Source organism: Ovis canadensis, chromosome 7 (assembly GCF_042477335.2).
Source record: "Ovis canadensis isolate MfBH-ARS-UI-01 breed Bighorn chromosome 7, ARS-UI_OviCan_v2, whole genome shotgun sequence".
NCBI lineage: Eukaryota > Metazoa > Chordata > Mammalia > Artiodactyla > Bovidae > Ovis > Ovis canadensis.
Genome location: NC_091251.1, coordinates 41,270,581 through 41,296,070, shown reverse-complemented (window position 1 = coordinate 41,296,070; position 25,490 = coordinate 41,270,581). Strand labels below are relative to the sequence as shown.

Below are 25,490 nucleotides of genomic sequence, written 5' to 3'. Positions count from 1 at the left end.
GTTAAAAATTACCAGTGATTACTGAAAGAGTAGGAATCTAGTATACAGCTTTCTAATCAGCCGAGAAAACAAACAAAACACTGTTTTGATCTTTTTTGTTTGTTTGTTTATTTTTTGGTATGAGGCAGAAAGTGGCAAAGGAAAAATGATATATAAAGTTTAATATAACAAGAAGTCCACAATAAGGTGACAGAAACAGGTCCAGAAAAAAAAATGTAGAATATAAAAAATGTAAAATATTTAAGCTCAATTCTGTGAACTTGTATTTATAAGATAGAACAAAATTTTTCAAACCCTGGTTATGTATAAATCAGAAAAATATTAACAAAAGAAAGCTGATATTATAATGTTGATAAATAGAATGTATGATAAAAGTCTTATGTGGAGATGAAAAGCTCACCACTTCTTGATAAAGGAATAATACTCTCAAAAGTTTTAGAAATTATGAATTTGTATGTGACAACTTATTTCTCAAGCATATAAAACAAAACTGACAGAATTATAACAAACTATTAAAACCAAAATCGTACTGAGAGGTTATACCACCCCTTTATTTGAAATAATAGTTCATGTAAATAAAATATTAGTAAGGTCATAGAAGATTGAACAGCAGAATTAACAAGGTCACAATTTTGTGTGTTTACCAGAAACTATAAAACTCCTAGAGGAGAACATAGGCAAAACACTCTCAGACATAAATCACAGCAGGATCCTCTATGATCCACCTCCCAGAATTCTGGAAATAAAAGCAAAAATAAACAAATGGGATCTAATTAAAATTAAAAGCTTCTGCACAACAAAGGAAAATATAAGCAAGGTGAAAAGACAGCCTTCTGAATGGGAGAAAATAATAGCAAATGAAGCAACTGACAAACAACTAATCTCAAAAATATACAAGCAACTTATGCAGCTCAATTCCAGAAAAATAAACGACCCAATCAAAAAATGGGCCAAAGAACTAAATAGACATTTCTCCAAAGAAGACATACGGATGGCTAATAAACACATGAAAAGATGCTCAACATCACTCATTATTAGAGAAATGCAAATCAAAACCACAATGAGGTACCACTTCACACCAGTCAGAATGGCTGCGATCCAAAAATCTACAAGCAATAAATGCTGGAGAGGGTGTGGAGAAAAGGGAACCCTCCTACACTGTTGGTGGGAATGCAAACTAGTACAGCCACTATCGAGAACAGTGTGGAGATTCCTTAAAAAATCGCAAATAGAACTACCTTATGACCCAGCAATCCCACTGCTGGGCATACACACCGAGGAAACCAGAATTGAAAGAGACACATGTAACCCCAATGTTCATCACAGCACTGTTTATAATAGCCAGGACATGGAAACAACCTAGATGTCCATCAGCAGATGAATGGATAAGAAAGCTGTGGTACATATACACAATGGAGTATTACTCAGCCATTAAAAAGAATTCATTTGAATCAGTTCTGATGAGATGGATGAAACTGGAGCCGATTATACAGAGTGAAGTAACCCAGAAAGAAAAACACCAATACAGTATACTAACACATATATATGGAATTTAGAATGATGGCAATGACGACCCTGTATGCAAGACAGGAAAAAAGACACAGATGTGTATAACGGACTTTTGGACTCAGAGGGAGAGGGTGGGATGATTTGGGAGAATGGCATTCTAACATATATACTATCATGTAAGAATTGAATCGCCAGTCTATGTCTGACGCAGGACACAGCATGCTTGGGACTGGTGCATGGGGATGACCCAGAGAGATGTTATGGGGAGGGAGGTGAGAGGGGGGTTCATGTTTGGGAAAGCATGTAAGAATTAAAGATTTTAAAATTAAAAAAAAAAAAGAAAATTCTATTTAGTTATTTAAAAAAAAATAAGTATAAAATCTTATTTTGCAAAACTAAGATCATGGCATCCAGTCCCATCACTTCATGGCAAATAGATGGGAAAACAATGGAAACAGTGAGAGACTTTATTTGGGGGGGCTCCAAATCACTGCAGATGGTGACTGCAGCCATGAAATTAGAAGACACTTGCTCCTTGGAAAAAAAGCTATGACCAACCTAGAGAGCATATTAAAAAATAGAGACTTTGCCAACAAAGGTCCATCCAGTCAAGGCTATGGTTTTTCCACTAGTCATGTATGGATGTGAGAGTTGGACTCTAAAGAAAGCTGAGCGCTGAAGAATTGATGCTTTTGAACTGTGATGTTGGAGAAGACTCTTGAGAGTCCCTTGGACAGCAAGGAGATCCAACCAGTCCATTCTAAAGGCGATCAGTCCTGTATGTTCATTGGAAGGACTGATGTTAAGGCTGAAACTCCGATACTTTGGCCACCTTATGCGAAGAGCTGACTCATTTGATAAAACCCTGATGCTGGGAAAGATTGAGGGCAGGAGGAGAAGGGGACAACAGAGGATGAGATGGTTGGATGACATCACTGACTCAGTGGACATGGGTTTGGGTAGACTCCGGCAGTTGGTGATGGACAGGGAGACCTGGCGTGCTATGGTTCATGGGGTTGGAAAGAGTCAGACACGACTAAGCGACTGAATTGAACTGATAGAAATGCTGTGTTTGGCAGAGGTAGGAGAAGGATTCCATAAACAATACTTTACCCATAAATAAGAGATAAAATTATAACACTCTAGCTATGATAACTGAAAGTAAATTCTACATAAGTTGAATATCTCAATGTGAATACAAAGTTTTAAAACTTCAAAAGGAAAATATAAAAGACTCACATTATTTCCTTGGGGAAGGAAAGAATTTATTACAAAGAAAGGAAAAACATTTTTAAGTAACAATTCTTTTGACTACTATAAGGTTAAAATTTTTATGTTTATCAAAAGACCTTCCCCCAATAAAAAAGTGTAATAACAAGCCACTGGTTAGAAAAATGTTTACTGTGCCCATATGATGAAGGATTAGCATTCAGAATATATCAAGAACAATGAATCATCAAATAAAAGGGAAAACAACATTTAAAAAACCAAATGATTTTAATAAGCAGTTCACGGAAGTGAAAACCTGAATGAATGGGCAATGAAATATGGAAAAGTGCTTATTTTTAATAGTAATCATAAGTTAAAAATTAATACAAGTATCCAAAACATTTTTTATGTCTGTGTATATCAGATTGGCAAAGATGAAAAATCTGATATTAAACTGTTTTCATATTATGGGAACTAGGGATATATTTCCTTGATAGTGAAAGTACAAAGTAACAATACTTCTTTGGAGAGCAATTTGGCAATATATAGTAGACTTGAAGATTACATATATAGGTATAAATATATATATATAAAATAGCAATTATATTATAGTTTTTCTACACTATCATGGTAATTTTACATATATGCATATTTAATGCAGCATAGAAAGTTCTTCCTAGTAGAAAAACAGACATTAGAAATAAGGCATTGCCCAGCTGTCCACCTACTGGAAAATGGGCATGTAAATTCCATAATGAAATAGAACAGTAAAGATGAATGGACCAGAGCCACAGTAATCAATATAAATAAATCTTTCATTAACAAAGGGAACTGGAAAAAAACAAAAGTTATCATTCATGTTAAAATTTGATATACATGAATAATATCAAATATTGTTTTGGATATGTACACTTGTAATAAAATTATAAAAGCATAGTTGGGAAATACTCGATAAGAGTGGTTATTCATGTTGAAAGACTAAGGAAAATAGATTAATTAGGGGTAGAAATACTATGAAATTCTATTATGGTGTTTATTTCTTAAAGTTGTGGAGGAAATATGGCAAGATATTAATGTTTATTAAATCTGAGTGATGATTACATAAGTGTTTGTCTCAAAATATTTCATTTACTTATTCATTTTAAACTTTAAAAAGTGTTCTACATGAATAGAGACTAGAATAAGTCAGTGATTGCTTCATCAATGTGTTTAGCCAGCCAACTGAAATTTTGCTTTTAGTGAATACACCACAATAAGGGTGCCATGAAGGGAGTTGACTTAATTTACCTAGTGCTACTAATGTGAGTTGTTTGCTTTGGCTTTACCTTGTAAGAATCCTCAATCTTTATCTGACTTCCCTTTTATTATCCTGTATGTGATTATAACAAATATCATGTTACCAAAACAGGCATCCAACTAGAAGCAGAAAATTGTTACTCAGTTTGTATACTCAATAAGCTAAATGGTTTAAACCAATAAAAATATAAAAATAGCATATTTAAATAAGCTTAAGTTACTACAAATACTATGGATGTAAATATCTAAAATGAGTTCTTTCATTTCATAGCTGAATTGTGGCATATGATTTTTTTTCCCCTGAAAGATGAATTTTGGAATGTGGGAAGAGTTCATGTTGTCCACAATAGTCTACCTATACCCCATCACTCACATAAACTCTGCTATTATCAGTTGGAACTTTCATCAGAGATTATGCATATGCTACTGGTACTGTAATGATTTTTCAGTGTTTCTTTTTTTCTTAGAAAACACTGTCACACAAGTGGTCATTAAAATAAGCTGTCATTTAATTTGGTAATATTTCTGTTCATATGTTATTAAGTGAATTAATTATATAGGCTTACAGTCTACCACTCTCTTGTTTTCTACTTTTATTCTCCAAGTAAGTTTGAAATTTATACAAAATAGGTGTGTCAGAAAAATTCTCACTGTTGTCTCCATGAGTAAAAACAAATTATAATAATTAAAATGCCTTGGATTCAAATTTCATATCTTTGAAATGATAGTTTTTTCCTATCCTAATTATAGTTCCTCAAAAATTAAAAAGGGATTGAAACAATACATCTAGTAGTTGATGAAGTGCAATTAAAATGAATTGGAATGAAGCTTATTTTTCAGGAGCAAGAAAAGCAGTTACCCAAGGGGAATAGAAAAATAAATACTAGCAAACTAAATTTTACTTTAGGATCAACGCAATTTAAAATATATATGCACTAGTTTCCTAGGCAAAGAGGAACCAAGGGAATGGAAATGTGTTTTTAAACCTCTGGTTTAATAGTTATGTAAAAAAATATTTGACTTTTCTTGGCAGGTTTAGATCCAGAGAAGCATCTTGGAAAAACCTTGGATCAAATGGAGCCCTATCTCTTAGAGGTAAGAATTTAGAATATTTCTCAAAATACAGGCATCTAAAGGAGGAAAATAAACAATGCCATGATATGCTGGTTATACAATCAATTTTTAGAAATTCTCAGATACACTGATGATACTGCTTTGTGAAAAAATTAAACTTCTGATGGGTATGAAAGCATTTAAAATTAATTACAAAAGTTATGACTACTTTGTTGAGCTCACTAAAAGAATAAAGTAAGCTATATTAAAAAGGAAATTGTTTGTCAAAAAGTTTACTTTTGTTTTCCCTGGTAACTCAGACAGTGAAGAATCTGCCTGCAATGCAAGAGACCTGGGTTTAACCCCTGGGCCAGGAAGATCTCCTGGAGAAGGGAATGGCAGCCCACTCCATTAGTCTTGCCTGGAAAATTCCATGGACAGAGGAGCCTGGCAGGCTGCAGTCCATTGCAGCCTGAAAAGAGTTGGACATGACTGAGCAACTGACACTTTCACTTTCAAAGTACAGTCCCTGATGGTCTCCATGATCAGGTGCATTTCCATCAGAAATGGAAGGGAAAATTTCCTTTAGAGATTATCTAATCTAGCCTCTTTTTTTTTTTTACCAATTAGGAAGTTAACTTGCTGAGAAGGAAACAAATTATCCCAAGGCTTCAGGTTACAACTGTTAATCATTGTCAAAGTCTAAATGTATTTTAAATATTAAAGAAAGATCTTGTTATTTTTACTCTATTAACTGTATTATATTTTATTAGGATTAGGGGTCAAATGTTAGGATTAGTGTGGCAATTCTGAATTAATGAGAATAGTGTAACTTGGATTTTTTAAATTTTACAGTTACAAAAAATGAAAAAGAAAACCACCCTACTTCTGTGAAAGAAGTAAACTCCTCTATTAAGTTACCATTTTTCCCTCCCATGTTCTTCATCAAATTGTCTCTGAACACTGTTAATGCCAGTACTGTAATATGAACTGTTAGCAGTTATACCCGTCAGTAACTGTATGTGTTTCACATTTTTCTTTCAGATATTTGATGATTTTATGGCTTATCAATATGTACCAAATGCTTAGAAATCCCTTAAATGCTCATTTCTTGTTTTATTAAGCATTATGCTTGTACTTAGTCACTCAATTGTGTCTGACTCTTTGCAACCCCATGGACTGTAGCCCACCAGGCTCCTCTGTCCATTGGATTTTCCAGGCAAGAATACTGGAGTGGGTTTCCATGTCCTCCTCCAGGGAATCTTCCCACCCAGGGATCAAACCCAGGTCTCTCGCATTGCGGGCAAATTCTTGACTGTCTGAGCCACCAGGAAAGCCCAAGAATACTAGGGTGGGTAGCCTATCCCTTCTCCAGGGGATCTTCCTGACCCAGAAATTGAGCCAGGCTCTCCTGCATTACAGCTAGATTCTTTACCCAGCTGAGCTACCATGGAAGCCCACCAGGGAAGCCCCTTATTAAGCATTATTAAGCATCTAACATGTGCTAGGAAAGTGTCTGACTCTTTGCGACCCCATGGACTGCAGCACGCCAGGCCTCCCTGTCCATCACCAACTCCCGGAGTTTACCCAAACTCATGTCCATTGAGTCGGTGATGCCATCCAGCCATCTCATCCTTTGTCATCCCCTTCTCCTCCTGCCTTCAACCTTTCCCAGCATCAGGGTCTTTTACAATGAGTGACGTAAATAGTAAAAGTTTTGGAAATGAGCTAGGAAAAGATTTGAAAATGAGCTAGGAAAATAGTAAAAGATTAAAATTGAAATGATTGTATAATTGTGACAAACTATTTTGATTTCTAGATAGTTTGATATCATTTATGATGGACATGGTTACTTTCCATCCCCCTCTGATAGGACTCTTTTCACAGTAATTTGTTCTATGCCCAGCATATCTATGTTCACATCCATTCACTACCATCGGGCAATTTTGCTTCTACAAAAGCAGTGTAAATAAATAATGTGATTAAGCCTATGAGGGTGAAAGAAAGGGAACTTCAGAGATAGGAGACTGGAATTTTGGCAAAAGATGCTTCTAAAACTTGAAGTTGTGAGGTCAGCTCTCCAGCATGTGTAGATTATTTTTAGAAAAGGCAAGTAAAGCTTTAGGATTACCATAATGTTGATTGTGAATTAACCTGTGTGTTACCATAAGATGTTTGAACACAGAAATTATTTTATTCTACTTCAGCAAGTTCCTCACAAGACCTGACAGTCTTACATTTCACTAGAAAAATTCTCTACGCATTCTCCATAATGACCATTTTATTCCCTCTCTGCTCCTCAAGTTTCAAATCCCTTCATATTTTACTGTCAATGTACAAATGGTAGCAAAGTGCTGAATGAATAAAAGCACCATTGAAATAAATAAAAAATACAGGAACATAAAATAATAATACATTTGCAAGGACATAGACAAAAGATACACATGGAATACTTTTAAATATTTTCCTGTGATAAATAAAAGGGGATAAGGCATAGAGATAAATGGGAATTTTTATTTTTTGATTTATTGAAGTAAAGTTGATGTGCAGTACTATGTTACAGATGTACAATATAGTGATTCACAGTTTTTAAAAGTTATACTCCATTTTCAGTTATTCTAAATAATATTGACTATGTTTCTTATACTTTATCCCATAGCTTATTTTATATGATAGTTTGTAGCTCTTGATTCTCCACCACTATGTTGCCCATCCCCCATTCCTTTCCTCATTGATAAATAAATGGAAAATTTTAAAATAACAACATAAGGAACTTCTCTGGGGTTCAGTGGCTAAGACTGTACACCCAGTGCAGGGGCCCAGGTTCAGTCCCTGGTCAGGAATTAAGTTCCTGCATGCCATACCGAAGATCAAAATTCTGTGTGCCGCAACCAAGACCTGGCACAGCCAAACAAATAAATAAATAAATAAATATTTTTAATAAGGCATAAGAATACCTGTTACTGCAAATTTGCAATATGATAAAGTACAAGGTAGCAAAAAAAAAAGCATAGTTCTTCTGCCCCATGATGCATGTTGCTAATGTGTTGGTGTATTCCCTTATTTTTATTTCCTGAGCTTTTGTTGTACACTCAAGTTCATATCATTAAATATTTGTACTTATTGTATTTGCACAATTTGGTTCAACTATACATATAGTTTATCTCCTTTTTTTCTCATAATATTATGATGTGTTTCAGTTCAGTTCAGTTCTGTCACTCAGTCATGTCTGACTCTTTGCAACCCCATGAATCGCAGCATGCCAGGCCTCCCTGTCCATCACCAACTCCTGGAGTTCACTCAGACTCAGGTCCATCGAGTCAGTGATGCCATCCAGCCATCTCATCCTGGGTCGTCCCCTTCTCCTCCTGCCCCCAATCCCTCCCAGCATCAGAGCCTTTTCCAATGAGTCAGCTCTTCTCATGAGGTGGCCAAAGTACTGGAGTTTCAGCTTTAGCATCATTCCTTCCAAAAAAATCCCAGGGCTGATCTCCTTCAGAATGGACTGGTTGGATCTCCTTGCAGTCCAAGGGACTCTCAAGAGTCTTCTATGATGTGTTTACTTTCCCACAAAACTAAATCTATTTGAAAATACAATGGCTATGTAGATTCTATCATATTCATATTCTACATATGAATATATTCTTGTTGGGAATATTTGTCTCTATTTGATTAGTACAAAAGTAACTACGGTTTTCCATTGTTGAACTTTTCCATTTGATTGGAATACTTCTTAACTGTGATTATATTATATATCATTTTCATGCATGTCTTACTTTATATTTTTTTGCTAATGACTTATTACTTGATGTTTATTTTATATTTACTTTAGACTATAAATTTGATGTTAGACAAAAAGCAAATATAAGCAATTTTTTTAATTCAAGTTCAAAATGGGTCATAAAGCAGGGAGCCAACTCTCAATATCAATGCATTTGGCCCAGGAACTGCTAATGACCATACACAGTAATGGTGGTTCAAAAAGTTTTGCAAAGGAGATGAGAGCCTCGAGGATGAGGAGCATAGTGGCTGGCCATCAGAAATTGACAACTACCAATTGAAAGGAGTCATCAAAGCTAATCCTCTTACAACGACAGGATAAATTGCCGAAGAACTCAGTTTCAACCATTCTAAGGTCATTTGGTACTTGAAGCAAACTGGAAAAGTGAAAAAGCTCATTAAGTGGGTTCCTCATGAGCTGGACACAAATCAAAAAATTGTTGTTTGAAGAGTCATGTTCTCTTATACCACGCAATAGCAATGAACCGTTTCTCAATTGGATCGTGACGTGCGACAAAGAGTAGATTTTATACAACAAATGATGATGACCACCTCAGTGCTTGGACCAAGAAGAAGCTCCAAAGCACTTCCCAAAGCCAAACTTGCACCAAAACAAGGTCATGGTCACTGTTTGGTGATCTGCTGCCCATCTGATCCACTACAGCTTTCTGAATCCTGGCAAAACCATTACCTCTCAGAAGTATGCTCAACAGATCCAGTGAGATGCACTGAAAAAAACAGCAATGCCTGCAACTAGCATTGGTCAACAGAATGGGCCTAATTCATCTCCACAACAATGCCTGACCGCATGTCACACAACCAATGCTTCAAAAGTTGGAACAAATTGGGCTAAGAAGTTTTGCCTCATCCACCATATTCATCTGACCGCTCACCAACCAGCTACCACTTCTTCAAGCATCTCCACCACTTTTTGTAGGGAAGATGCTTCCACAACCAGCAGGAGGCAGAAAATGCTTTCCAAGAGTTTTTCAAATCACAAAGCATGGCTTTTTATGCTACAGGAATAAACAAACTTATACCTCATTACCAAAAATGTGTTGATTGTACTTGTTTCTATTTTAATTAATAAAGATGTGTTTGAATCTAGTTATAATGATTTAAAATTCATAGTCTGAAACCACAGTTACTTTTTTAATAACCTAAGTTATTAAAAAGTTATTTCTTTTTAAATTATTATAAATACTATTCTGATTATTATCTTTCCTAGTAAATTTTCATGTATATTTTTCATTATTACTTTGTTTAGATAAATTCCTAGAAATTATAATTTCTGTATCAAAAAATAAAACATCAAAGCTTATAAATTTATTACTCTAAATTAACTATGAAATCATTTTAGCCATTGCTCCTTAAATTTCTGCAAGTTCCTAAAATTATTATCTGATACATGAACAATGGATTAAAAAATTATTTTATCTTTTGTGCTTCTTTCCCCCAGGATTATTTTCTCATTGTTCAAAAAAGGAGTTGAATTTTAATATAAAATTACATCAAATTTTAAAAGCTTTGGACTGCTCTTTAAATGTTTTTGAAGAGTATTCCTATTTTTGTGATATCTTACAATGTTTGTTGAACTCAATCTTTCAAATGATTCTTCATACTTTGCTATGTAAACAACCCTCTGAGTCTTTCTTGCCTCTTACTTATTTCATCATCTCACTTTCATGTCTTATGGTTGATTTTTACCTCTATGTCTTTGTATTACCTAATGATTTCCCTCAAATTTAGTACTATTTATTGATTTATCACTCTAGATTATGCAGATTTAGCTATCTTTCTCCCTTTGTCTCCATCAAATATGTGTACCCTTTTCCTCATTCCATCTTCCCACATAATACTGCAATTCTGGTTGTATGAACAGTCAGTGTTTAAATTACAATAACTATAAAAACTCAAAACACAAGATTTTTTCAAGGCTCAAAAAAAAAAAAAAAAAAAACTCAAAACACAGCCTTGTTAGGTAGTAAACTCTGGTAGTAAACCTTTCCTGTGTTGTTATTCAGTCTCCCAGTCATGTCCGATTCTTTGTGACCCCCTGGACTGCAACACTTCAGGCTTCCCTGTCCCTTACCATCTCCTGGAGTTTGCCCAGGTTCATGTCCATTGCATGGGTGATGCCATCCAGCCATCTCATCCTCTGATACCCTGTTCTCCTTCTGCCCTCAGTTTTTCCCAGCATCAGAGACTTTTCCAGTGAGTTGACTGTTTGCATCAGGTGACCAAACTACTGGAACTTCAGCTTCAGCATCAGTACTTCCAAAGAGTATTCAGGGTTGATTTCCTTTAAGATTGACTGCTTTGATCTCCTTCCTGTCCAAGGGACTCTCAGAAGTCTTCTGCAGCACCACAGTTTGAGGGCAATAGTTCTTTGGAGTTCTGTCTTCTTTACAGTCCAGTTCTTACAACCATACGTGAGCACTGGAGGGACCAAAGCCTTGACTATACGGACCATTGTCAGCAGAGTGATGTCTCTGCTCTTCAACACACTGTCTGTGTTTGTCATAGCTTTCCTGCCAAGAACCAATTGTCTTCTGTTTTCATGGCTGCAGTCATCCACAGTGATTTTAGAGCCCAAGAAGAGGAAATCATTGCTTCCACCTTTACTCTTCTATTTGCCATGAAGTGCTGGGGCTGGATGCCGTGTTCTAATTTTTTTAATATTTAGTTTTAAGCCAGCTTTTTTACTCTCTTCCTTCACCTTCATCAAGAGGTTCTTTAGTTCCTCCTCACTCTCTGCCATTAGAGTGGTATCATCTGCATATCGAGGTTGTTAATATTTCTCCTACCTATCTTGATTCCAGTTTGTAACTTATCTAGTCCAGCATTTCTCATGATGTTCTCAGTGTATAGATTAAACAAACAGGGTGACAGCAGACAGCCCTGCCGTACTCCTTTCTCAATCCTGAACCAACCAGCTGGTCGATACAAGGTTCTTAACTGTTGCCTCTTGATCCTATGTTTTCATGTGAATTATAGTTGTCTTGATTTATTCATTTATTCAGTGTTCTATGTACTAATCACTAATTCAGTGCTTTACTCATTGGCAGTTTCTTAGTTTCTTAGCCAGATGTTCAGACATACTAAATAGTTTTTCAGTTTCCTCTCCCTGAAGTCTTTTCCAGGGCCTTATCACCTGATGTATATAATCTGGGTCAGTTTCATTCTACGCCTGTTACAAGGCTGTCATCCATCATCTTCTCATAATCCAAGAGACCCTTTCACCTTTCTTCTTTGTTAGATCCCTTGTTTCCTGGATCCAGTGTCTTTCTTTGTTTCCATCTCATTTTTGTGAAGCACGTTCTTTTTAAGGAAGAGTCCACAGGACTCTTTGAGACAGTATGCATATCTGTAAATGTCTTCATTCTTTCCTTTCATTTGATTGGTTCTTTAGCAAGTCATAAATTCTGTTTTAGGAATATTTTCCCTTCCAGATCTTGATAGTATTGCTTCATTCCCTTGCAGCTTGGTATGCTGTTGAGAAGCCCAAAGTCATTCTGATTCCTGACTATTTCTATGCAACCTTATTTATTTCTCTCTCCATCTCCTCTGTGTAAGAGTATGTAAGATACTTCTTTTGCCCGAAGAATTATAAAGTCATATGTGCTATGTCTTAGGCATGAATGTTTTTATACATTGTGCTGAGACAGGTGGAGTTTTCAGCTTGAAAATTTCAGTTCTGGGCAATTTTCTTGAATTATTTCACTGGTGTTTACTACTCTTTATTTCTTCTTGTGGTTCAGTCACTCAGTCATGCCCAACTTTTTATGACCTCATGGACTGCAGCATGCCTAGGCTTCTCTGTCCTTCACCATCTCCTGGAGTTTGCTCAAATTCATGTCCATTGAACCCATGATGCCATCCAACCATCTAGTCCTCAGTCTTCTCCATCTCCTCCTGTCTTCTATTTTTCCCAGCATCAGGGTCTTTTCCAGTGAGTCAGCTCTTCACATCAGGTGGCCAAAGTATTATAGCTTCAGCATCAGTCCTTCCAATGAATATTCAGGGTTGATTTCCTTTAGGATTGACTGGTTTGATCTCCTTGCAGTTCAAGGGACTCTCAAGAGTCTTCTCCAACACCACAGTTCAAAAGCATCAATTCTTTGGCACTCGGCCTTCTTCATGGTCCAACTCTCACATCTGTACATGACTACTGGAAAAACCATAGCTTTGACTATATAGACCTCTGTGGACAAAGTAATGTCTCTGCTTTTTAATACTGTCTAGCTTTGTCATCACTTTTCTTCCAAGGAGCAAACATCTTTTAATTTCATGCCTGCAGTCACTATCTGCAGTGATTTTGGAACTCAAGAAAATAAAGTCTGCCACTGTTTCCATTGTTTCCCCACCTAGTTGCCATGAAGTGATGGGACCGGATGTCATGATCTTAAGTTTTCTGAATGTTGAATTTTAAGCCAGTTTTTTCACTCTCCTCTTTCACCTTCATCAAGAAGTTCTTTAGTTCTTCTTCATAGTCTGCAAAGAGGGTAGTATCATCTGTATATCTGAGGTTGTTGATATAACCTGTTGACTCCCTGCAGTATTAATTCCAGCTTGTGCTTCATCTAGCCCGGCATTTCGCATGATGTACTCTGCATATAAGTTAAATAAGCAGGGTGACAATATACACCCTCAACGTACTCCTTTCCCAATTTTGAACCAGTCCCAATTTTGCATCTTTGGATTCTTATTATTTAGATGTTCCTTGAACTTCTAACTTTTCTCTTAATTTTCACCTATATCACTTTACTCTTTCTGGGAGAATTTCACAATTTTACACTTAAACTTCTAGTTAAATTTTTTCATATCTTATTTTTAATTTCTAAAAGCACATTTTGTTTTTTTTAGTCTGTAATGCTTTGTCCTTAAATAATTTTTCTTCTCTCCTTCATAGTCAGTCTTTTCCTTTATTTATTTTGATCTCTATCTTTCATCTTATAGATGTTTCTACTAATCTTTGGTGTTCTACTCATGTTTAAGAGTGGAGACCTAAAAGTTTTATTGCAAGCACTAAGTGTGTGGATGGAGCTGTGTGACCTTGAGTTTCACTGGAAGGGAGTATATATGGGTCATTTAATCTGAGCTGGTTATATTCCAAAGAAAATGATTCTCCAGCCTCCTCTTAACGTAAAGACATGCTGCAGGTTTTTGCTGTTGTTGTTGTTGGAGTTGACAAGGAAAATGGCTAGAGGTCTTAGAATCTTGTGTGCATATATTAACTGAATCCCTCTATTTTGTTATAGTACCTCTGTCCTCAGCTGTGTCTTGTTTCTCCCAGGTTAGTTCATTTGTTTTCCCTTTGCAGAGGATAAACCTTCAGTGTTCTGACACGGTCAAGTAGAAGTGGTTGTCAGCCTGTAGGGAAAGGATCTAGGGAATCTGACTGCTTGTTAAACAGACTGCCAATCTATCCCTCTTATTTTGGTGTCCTTTTCACATTTTCCCTTTACTTCCAGAAGTAACTGGTGCCATCAATCCCTTACTTTATTGCTTTAGAGTAAAGAGTTAATTTCCTGTATAAATTGGATCGGTCCTTTGCATGCTCCCCTGTTGGCTTAGGCTCCAATGTTCTTGATTCTGTTGCTTTGTGCTCTGATTTTCTCCATCTTTTTTGAATTTATGCCTTTTTATGAAATACCTTCCATGGAAGTTTTAGAAGGGGGTGGGAGTAGGTGCATGGATTCAAATCACTATCTTTACCAGCAATGGTTACTCTTTAATCAAGATATTTATTAAGATCTTCCAAGTAAAGGTTGTTTGCTAAATGGAAGATGAAATCATATTATATAAAAATGGTAAAAATGTAGATCTGGTTACTTTTTCCAGAACTATTCACATAGAATTGGGAAATCCGACTTATAGTCTTGAGTCAAAGGTAAGCAGATATATATTGACTAAGGAGTATACTGCTTAGCTGGCTGCTATAAGAGCTAAAGCAGGATACTTGTAATGCTAACTTCAAGCTTAAAGCTCTATTTCAAGTTCTCTTTTATATGAGTTAATTTGTCTTCCTTATGAGTTTGACAAAAGAACAATTTACAGTCCCAGCTACCTATCACTTAACAACGCAAAAGACAAAGAATTTCACTAAAGTTGATTTGCTGATGTGAGTGAAAGGTGGAACTTTAAGCCTTATTCCCTACACTGCTAAACTTATGGAAAAGAAAACCTATAACTGACCTTGAAAGTTAAGAGGAAGGTAGAATATCCTTGAGAGGAAATTTTAAATTTTGAATATAACAGAGTTGGAAGGATATGTGAAGCTTTATGGCTGAGATGTTCAGTGACTCTTACAACTTACAAGAAGTATTAAAATGTTCAGTCACTAAGTCATGTCCAACTCTGTGACCCCATGAACTGCAGCATACTAGGTTTCCCTGTCCTTCACTGTCTCCTAGAGTTTGCCCAAACTCATGTTCATTGAGTCAGTGAGGCCATAGTCTAGGTTTAAGAGGGAGAGGACATATGTATACCTATGACTGATTAATGTTGATGTATGGCAGAAACTAACAGAATATTTTAAAGTAATTATCCTCCAATTAAAAATATAATGAACATTGTTAAATTAAAAAACATACTCTAAGATAGTATAAAATATGTACCAAAGAATTTCAAAGAAAACATTGTATGTTGTTGAGAGAATTCTGAATAAATTGAGAGGTAAATTGATAGCCATACTGGACTTTAAGAATGGGGATAGAACTTTTGACTGGCTGGCTTGTTTGGCATATATCTTAAGTACTTGGAGAGGAAACTGAGAAAAAATTTAGAAGCCATATTGTGAGAAATTTTGAATATTGAATTGAGGATTTAATTATCTAAGCAATGAGCAACCAAAGGTTTTAGAGGAAGGGAGGAAAATTCTGAAAGGTGTACTTTAAGGAATTTGACTCAGCAGTAGAGCCCATTAATATTTGCAGTTAAAGAGAAGAAATGAAGGTCCTCCATAGTTAGTGGCTGTTCCAATATATTATCATGAACATGTTCCTCACATCTCATTGAGTGTGTATTGTAAAATAAGTAAAAAAGTTATTTTTTGCATTAAATTTAGAGTCTTATGGGGAGAGATCCTAATAATTTGGATCAGATAAAGCCCAGTTGGTATTTACTATAAGTATAATTGGAAGTTTAAAATGGAAGATGACCATCTGACCTGGAATAGTTGAAAGCAATCTCATGAGAGTCTTAGAACTTAAATTGGTCTAAAGGATGGATGAAACTTATACTTTGTTGTTCAGTCTCCCTGTCATCTCGAACTCTTTGTACCCCATGGACTGCAGCACACCAGGTCTCCCTGTCCTTCAGTATCTCATGGAGCTTTCTCAAACTCATGTTCATTGAGTCGATGATGCCATCCAAATATTTCATCCTCTGTTGCCCCCTTCTCCTGCCCTCAATCTTTCCCAGCATCAGGGTCTTTACCACTGAGTCGGCTTTTTGCATTGGGTGGTGCCAAAGTATTGGAGCTTCAGCTTCAGCATCGGTCCTTCCAATGAATATTGGAAGGGTTGATTTCCTTGAGGATTGACTGGTTTCATCTCCTTGCAGTCCATGGGACTTTCAAGAGTCTTCTCCAATGCAATTCAAAAGCATCAATTCTTTGGCACTCAGCCTTCTTTATCATCTGACTCTCACATCCATAAATGATGACTTGAAAAACCATAACTTTGACTATATGGACTTTTGTGGGCAAAGTGATGTCTCTTTTTACTACACTGTCTAGGTTTGACATTGCTTTTCTTTCAAGAAGCAAACGTCTTTTAATTTCATGGCTGCAGTCACCATCTGCAGTGATTTTGGAGCCCAAGAAAATAGTCTGCCACAATAGTTTCCATTGTTTCCTGGCTCGGAGAATTTTGAGCATTAACTTGTTACCATGTGAAATGAGTGCAATTGTGCTGTAGTTTGAACATTCTTTGGCATCGCCCTTCTTTGTAATTGGAATGATGACTGACCTTTTCCAGTCTGTGGCCACTGCTGAGTTTTCCAGATTTTCTGGCATATTGAGTGCAGCACTTTCACAGCATCATCTTTTAGGATTTGAAATAGATCAACTGGAATTCCATCACCTCCACTATCTTTGTTTGTAGTAATGCTTCCTAAGGTCCACTTGACTTCACACTCCAGGATGTCTGACTCTAGGTGAATGATCACACTATCATGGTTTTCTGGATCATTAAGACCTTTTTTGTATTGGTGGTGGCAACAAAGTGAATCAATCTGTAGATTCCTAGGCAAGAAGACATGCAAGGACAATAAGGAATTTTATTTAAATGAAACTAACAGCTTATGTTGGTAGATTAATAAGCAACAGGTGAAGTAGGAATTTAGGCCCCAGTCATTAAGGGCCTTGAGAGATGGACCAAGTGATTTGGGGTGAGAAATAAGATATGGAAGTCTCATCAACATGGATGTTTATTATTAAAACATATCTCAGGAAATTTAGTGTGATGGCAGTATTCCTGGATTGGGAGAGAAGAAATTGGAACTCAAAAAGTGTCTAAGATGCTCTTATTGAAACAGGTCTGAGGGCTTAAAGCATGAAACCTCTGACAGTAGGGATAGAGACACAGAACAAAACAAAGATTCCAATGGAAGAATGAAAAAGAAATTAGCACCAAATGGCCAGAAGCTGGAAAAGGAAGAATCAAAGATTAATCCACACACAAATAATTGGGGAAATAAGAAGCACACATGTTTGCAGAGAACAGGATTGATAAGATTGGTCTTAAATATACTGAGTTTTAAATTATAAACCAGAAGCATGTGTTTTTAAAACTGTAAGGTTGGCACACAATTGAGGTGTTCAGGCTAAAGACTAAGGTTTATTATTTATGAGTGAGGACACAACTTTATGAGTTTGTTTAGTTCTAAGCTACATATCCTTTGCAAATCAGTTTAATTTTTGTCTCTGGAAAAGGAAAAAAAAATTAGTAACCATTTCATCGAGTATCTATTGTGTGCTGTGTAATATATTAGACCTTTTCTTCACATGGTTTTGTTACTGAAAACAGCACTCCTGTGAGGTAGGTACTGTTGTCTTCTCCATTGTACAGATCAGTAATTTGAGGCTCTGAGAGTTTGCATGACCTTAGACTGCATAGCTACAAAGTGACAGAGCTATGAATTGAATGAAGGATGATGTGAACCGAGAACAATTTGCCTCCAGAGTTACTGCTTTTGACCAATATATTACACAATCCTGCTTTCTCTGTGCCTCACTACAATATGTGCTTTACCTACTCTTATAGTTAAGCTGTGTATTATAGCTCTGACCTAAATACTTTTTATGCATGTTATTTAGTTATCTAACAAGCCTATGAGGTTGCTACTATTAATTTTTACATTTTAAAAATGAGGGATCACTTAGGTGAGTTACTTTTCCAAAGTCACAGAGCTAGGAAGTTTCAGAACTGGAATTTATGCTTTAAATCTATCTGATTTCAGAGCCTATGCTCTTTTTTATTCTTAAAAGTCATTTTAAAGATTAAATAAGATAATTTTATCATTTTCTTAACTTCAACGCATAAAGCAAATTTTCTTTAGTTAGTAGTGACAGTATTCATCAGTTTGTCAGTTGAACAGTTTGCAGTAACAGAATAACATAAAGGTGATTAGCTGAACCCATGCACTGCATAAGCTATCAGGAGGAATAAATGGATAAAGAAGAATATAGCATAGAGAGAATCATGAAGGATGTTTATAATTTGGGAGCAGCAGGAAGGAAAGGAGTTGGAAAAGCCTAGCAGTAGCTTAGAAAACACAGTAACATAGAAGCCTCAGGAAAATAATCACAAAGATTTGAGACATCAGTCGTATGACATGATACATAAAATTTGGAAAAAAAAAAGTCATTAGACAGTGTCCCAGCCCATTGCTGTTTGTACTGAAAAACCACTAAACAGAACCACCATCCATCCAGTTTCCCAATGCAGAAAGCTGCAAATTTTTCTTAATTAAAAAAAAAAAAAAACTTTCCTCGCTTCTCCATTCACTCATTTCAGCCTGCTAAAAACTCTCTCAACCTATCTTCCTCTCCACTCCATCCTCAGTGCTCCTTCCCCGTTTCAGGAAATCTTTACCTCCTGCCGAGATTCCTCCAGCGACCTCTCAGTTCTTTCTGCTTCTTGACTTACTGCCCTCCAGCCTATTCTCCATATGCAGCCAGAATTATGTTTCTAAAAGACAAATGAGATCAGGTCAATTCTCTGTTAAAAACATCCCCATGGGTTTTCATTGACCTGAGGATAATAACTCAGTATGGCTTATAAAGCTCTATAACATCTGTCCTCTTTCTAGGTTTTTAGCCTCATCTCTCCACTATTACGCATCTAGTTATGCTTCAGCTATGGAAGAAACACAAGCTGGAATCAAGATTTCTGGGAGAAATATCAATAACTTCAGACACCACCCTTATGGCAGAAAGTGAAGAGGAACTAAAAAGCCTCTTGATGAAAGTGAAAGAGGAGAGTGAAAAAGCTCAACATTCAGAAAACGAAGATCATGGCATCTGGTCCCATCACTTCATGGCAAATAGATGGGGAAACAGTGTCAGACTTTATTTTTTGGGCTCCAAAATCACTGCAGATGGTGACTGCAGCCATGAAATAAACTAGTACAGCCACTACGGAGAACAGTGTAGAGATTCCTTTAAAAAACTGGAAATAGAACTGCCTTATGACCCAGCAATCCCACTGCTTGGCATACACACCGAGGAAACCTGAATTGAAAGACACGTGTACCCCAGTGTTCATCGCAGCACTGTTTCTAACAGCCGGGACATGAAAGTAACCTAGATGTCCATAAGCAGACAAATGAATAAGAAAGCTGTGGTACATATACACAATGGAGTATTACTCAGCCATTAAAAAGAATACATTTGAATCAGTTCTAATGAGGTGGATGAAACTGGAGCCAATTATACAGAGTGAAGTAAGCCAGAAATAAAAACACCAATATAGTATACTAACACATATATATGGAATTTAGAAAGATGATAACAATAACCCTGTATGTGAGACAGCAAAAGAGACAAAGATGTATTGAACAGTCTTTTGGACTCTGTGGGAGAGGGAGAGGGTGGGATGATTTGGGAGAATGGCATTGAAACATGTATAATATCATATAAGAAATGAATCACCAGTCTAGGTTCGATGCAGGATACAGGATGCTTGGGGCTGGTGCACTGGGATGACCCAGAGAGATGGTATAGGGAGGGAGGTGGGAGGGGGGTTCAGGATTGGGAACACGTGTATACCCATGGCAGATTCATGTTAATGTATGGCAAAACCAATACAATATTGTAAAGTAAAAAAAATAAAATAAAATTTAAAAAAATAAATAAAAGATGCTTACTCCTTGGAAGGAAAGTTATGACCAACCTAGATAGCATATTGAAAAGCAGAGACATTACTTTGCCAATGAAGGTCCGTCTAGTCAAGGCTATGGTGTTTCCAGTGGTCATGTATGGATGCAAGAGTTGGACTGTGAAGAAACCTAAGGACTGAAGAAGATGCTTTTGAACTGTGGTGTTGGAGAAGACTCTTGAGAGTCCCTTGGACTGCAAGGAGATCCAACCAGTCCATTCTAAAGATCAGCCCTGGGTGTTCTTTGGAAGGAATGATGCTAAAGTTGAAACTCCAGTACTTTGGCCACCTCATGTGAAGAGTTGACTCATTGGAAAAGACTGATGCTGAGAGGGATTGAGAGCAGGAGAAGAAGGGGACAACAGAGGGTGAGATGGCTGGATGGCATCACCAACTCGATGGATGTGAGTTTGAGTGAACTCCGGGAGTTGGTGATGGACAGGAAGGCCTGGCGTGCTGCGATTCATGGGCTCACAGAGTGGGACATGACTGAGCAACTGAACTGAACTGAACTGAGCTGATGCCAAAATTAAAAAGATTCTTGGAAGGAAACCTGTGACAAACCTAAACATCATGTTAAACAGCAGAGATAGCACTTTGCCAACAAAGGTCCATATAGTCAAAGCTATGATTTTTCCAGTAGTCGTGTACTGATGTGAGAATTGAACCATAAAGAAGGCTGAGTACTGAAGCTTTTGAATGGTGGTTCTGAAGAAGACTCTTGAGAATCCCTTGGACTGAAAGGAGATCAAACCAGTCAATCCTAAAGGAAATTCACCCTGAATATGCATTGGAAGGTCACTCACTGGAAAAGACTCTGATGCTGGGAAAGATTGAAGGCAATGGGAGAAGTAGGTTGCAGAGAATGGGATGGTTAGACAGCATGACTGACTCAATGGACATAAGTTTGAGTAAACAGAGACTGTGGAGGACAGAGGAACCAGGTGTGCTACAGTCCATTGGGTCACGGAAAATCAGACACAACTTAGCAACTGAACTACAAATGCCAAACTTATTTCTATTTCTAGTACCCGTCATGTACTCTGGGACTTAACACATGCTGTTCCTTTTGGAACAGTTTTTTATCTCTCCTGCCTTTTCCCTCTCTCCCTTCCCATCCCCTTCCCCCTCTCCCTCCCTCTTTCTCTTTCCATCTCTCCCTCCAGACTTTCCTGGTTAATTTATCCTTTAGATCTTTGAGAAGCCTTTTGAGGTCCTTCCAGTTAGATCCCATGCTTTGTAGTCCCACAGCATTTCATGCATTCACCAAACCCACCCCTACCCTTTATTGTAACTGCTTGTTGACTTTCCTCCTGTACCTGCAGACAGTAAGCTATTTTATGCAAAATTTATGTCTGTTCCTATTGTTATTCCCAGCACTTAAAACAATGCCAAACCTACAGTAGACATTCAGTAAATACTTCTTCAATAACTGCTATGAATGAATATATGTAGGGTGAAATTATTTTATATGTTAAATATATCATTTATATAAGAAATTATGGTGACTCCTATAAACATCATGGTTTTATCTAGGTGGTAGGAGGGATGAAGGAAGTACAGTTTCATTTGGCCCTTCTTTTATTTTTTCCAGTTTTAAGTTTACTAACAGCAAATGAGACGGGTTTAAAAGAAGAAATATTTTGATTTAATAAGAAATTCTCACAACTATGATCATTACAATCTTTTATAGGGATAGAAAATTAAACAGGGAAATCATGATGCCCCATTACCTTTTCAGTTCAATAATCAGTAGAGTCAAATGGCATTATTATGAATATGAATGTTTATGTGAATAAATGTACCAGAAAAAAATAGAATCATATAAGTAATTTCCTTTATATTTACTCTAGGAATTCACTTTTTAAATGCTCAGTCTCCAAGGCATTCTTATAAGTCATGAAATGACCCAAGTCAGCCACATCTGTTCAAAATGTGTTTTAGAAAATTTATCTTAACAATAGTCAGTTGAAAAATTTATGTTCACCTTCCCCGAAAATTTTATCCAAAAGAGAGCGTAGCATAATTTAGATGTATATGAAGCAAAGACCGTGCTTTAATACAATGAAAATTATGTTGTGACACCAGTAAAAACTGATCTTATTGCTTCTGGTTAGAAAACAGAAACATATTTCTTTTCAGCTGGTCAAAATCCTTTTGAAATTTTGTTTTATTTTATTGATTTTATTAGCTTTATTTTTTTGCATTTATATGAAGGATGAGACCACTTGACTAATGTCAGACAAAATAGCAGGTATATTAAGTTTATAAAATAGTCATCTGATTTGAATCTTTTTCTATATAACATTCCCCAAATGGGTAAAAATAGTAATATTCTTGATTCAGTGGGTTAGATGAGAAAAGTATTGACTACCTTGTGTAAATTTTATTTAGTTTTAGAGTTCCAAAAACAGAAAATGTTGATCTGATTTTGTCCTATTTCCAAGGGTATAACAAAAGCAATCAGTAACTCTCTCCTCCCTTTTACTTGATAATTCTGTTTGGTGATGGCTTACTTTCTGTGAGTACAAGGCCAATTAGACTCTTTTCTGGAATTATGCAGGATGTCTGGACCATGGAGAAGAGAGTCATTTGGTCTTTGAGTGCCATGTGCTACATACACTACTGGGAGAGAACTATGGGTTTCAGAGGGTTTAAGAAATTTAGAAACTTATAGTCTCATGACAAACACTGAAATTCATAGTGATGCAATACAGAAATATGTCACAAGGCAGCACAGGACAACTCCACAGGCAATAATAGTGATTTCTGTAAGTAGACCAGAAGGAAGCTGCATGTTATGGTTTATGTTTATTACTTTTTATTTCAGTTTTTAAGATTAAGTCTTCAGGCTTTTTTTCAGCCAGTCAAGATTCTTTTGAATCTTTATTTAATTTTCCTATTGTATTAGCTTTATGTCTTAGTATTCTTGTGAAGGGTGGGATCAAATGGCTGAAGTCTTTTGACTCTCAGTTTATAGAGCTTGATTTTTATTGAGTAGGCAATGGTAGACACCATAAGTTTTTGAGTGGATGAATGCCATCTCTTATATTGTTAAGGAAAGTTAGTGTATTGATAACATGTAGGTAGATGAGAGGGATGAAAATAAAGCAGGGAGACAAGAGATTACTGTAATAGTTCAAGCCCAAAATAATTAGGAAGGGTATTAGAAAGGAAGAGAGTGTTTACTTTGTCTCATTCACTGCCACATGCCTTATGTATAGAATAGGATTTAGCACGTAATAAGTCCTGAGTGAATATTTGTTGATTCAATAAATGAATTTAAGAAAAATTTTAAATGTAGGCTGTGTGGCAGAAGGAAAAGGAGTTAAGCTCAACTCCAGTATTTCAAGCTTGATTAAACTATTATAGAAATTGAGCAGGGAAAGAAGATTTTGAGGAAAAATCAAGAACTATGTTTTATTTAAAACAACAATTCAGATTAGTCACTTAGTTGTGTGCAACTCTTTGTGACCACATGGACTGCAGCACGCCAGGCCTCCCTGTCCATCACCAACTCCCGGAGTTTACCCAAACGATTGTCCATTGAGTCGGTGATGCCATCCAACCATCTCATCCTCTGTCATCCCCTTCTCCTCATGCCTTCAATCTTTCCCAGCATCAGGGTCTTTTCAGATGACTCAGTTCATCGCATCAGGTGGCCAAAGTATTGGAGTCTCAGCTTCAAAATCAGTCTTTCCAATGAACATTCAGGACTGATCTCCTTTAGGATGGACTGGTTAGATCTCCTTCCAGTCCAAGGGACTTTCAAGAGTCTTCAACACCATAGTTCAAAAGCATCAATTCTTCAGCACTCAGCTTTCTTTATAGTCCAACTCTCACATCCATTCATGACTACTAGAAAAACCATAGCCTTGACTAGATGGACCTTTGTTGGCAAAGTAATGTCTCTACTTTTTAATATGCTCTCAGGGTTGGTCATAACTTTCCTTCCAAGAAGTGAGCGTCTTTTAATTCATAGCTGAAGTCACCATCTACAGTGATTTTGGAGCCCCAAAAATAAAGTCTGCCATTGTTACCACTGTTTCACCATCTGTTTGCCATGAACTGATGGGACTGGATGCCATGATCTCAGTTTTCTGAATGTTGAGCCTTAAGCCAGCTTTTTCACTCTCCTCTTTCACTTTTATCAAGAGGCTCATTAGTTCTTCTTCACTTTCTGCCATAACAGTGGTGTCATCTGCATATCTAAGGTTATTGATATTTCTCCCAGCAATCTTGATTCCAGCTTGTGCTTCTACCAGCCCAGCATTTCTCATGATGTACTCTGCCTATAAGTTAAATAAGTAGGGTGACAATATACAGCCGTGATGTACTCCTTTTCCTATTTGGAACCAGTTCCATGTCCAGTTCTAACTGTTGCTTCCTGACCTGCATACAGATTTCTCAAGAGGCAGGTCAGGTGGTCTGGTATTCCCATCTCTTTCAGAATTTTCCAGTTTATTGTGATCCACACAGTCAAAGGCTTTGGCATAGTCAATAAAGCAGAAATAGATATTTTTTCTGGAACTCTCTTGGTTTTTTGATGATCTAGTGGATGTTGGCAATTTGATCTTTGTTCCTCTGCTTTTTCTAAAACCAGCTTCAACATCTGGAAGTTCGCGGTTCACGTACTCTTGAAGCCTGGCTTGGAGAATTTTGAGCATTACTTTACTAGTGTGTGACATAAGTGTAATTGTGTGGTAGTTTGAACATTCTTTGGCATTGCCTTTCCTAGGGATTGGAATGAAAACTGACCTTTTCTAGTCCTGTGGCCACTGCTGAGTTTTCCAAATTTGTTGGCATATTGAATGCAGCACTTTCACAGCATCATCTTTTAGGATTTGAAATAGCTCAGCTGGAATTCCAGCACCTCCACTAGCTTTTTTTGTTGTGATGCTTTCTAAGGCCCACTTGACTTCACATTTCAGGATGTTTGGCTCTAGGTGAGTGATCACACCATCATGATCATCTGGGTTGTGAAGATCTTTTTTGTACAGTTCTTCTGTGTATTCTTGCCTCCCCTTCTTAAAATCTTTTGCGCCTTAGATCCATACCATTTCTGTCCTTTATTGAGCCCATCTTTACATGAAATGTTCTCTTCATGTCTCTAATTTTCTTGCAGCGATCTCTAGTCTTTCCCATCAATGCTCCCAAGTAAAACCCTCAATAAGTATTTGGAGTTGTGGGGGAAGGAGATACATGGGAGAGAGTTTAATGACTAAGCTTTTCACTCTGAGAGCCATTTTGCAATAGAGA

The 25,490-nt window shown here is 36.7% G+C and overlaps 1 protein-coding gene across 1 annotated transcript in view; it reads left to right on the top strand.

The window, feature by feature from the left end:
- Positions 1-25,490, top strand: part of DPH6 (diphthamine biosynthesis 6) — a 192,772-nt gene that overhangs the window by 150,100 nt on the left and 17,182 nt on the right. Inside the window, exon 6 of the mRNA XM_069595985.1 lies at positions 5,048-5,109. Within this exon, the coding sequence (XP_069452086.1) occupies positions 5,048-5,109 (62 nt within the window). The remainder of the gene's footprint in view (positions 1-5,047; positions 5,110-25,490) is intronic.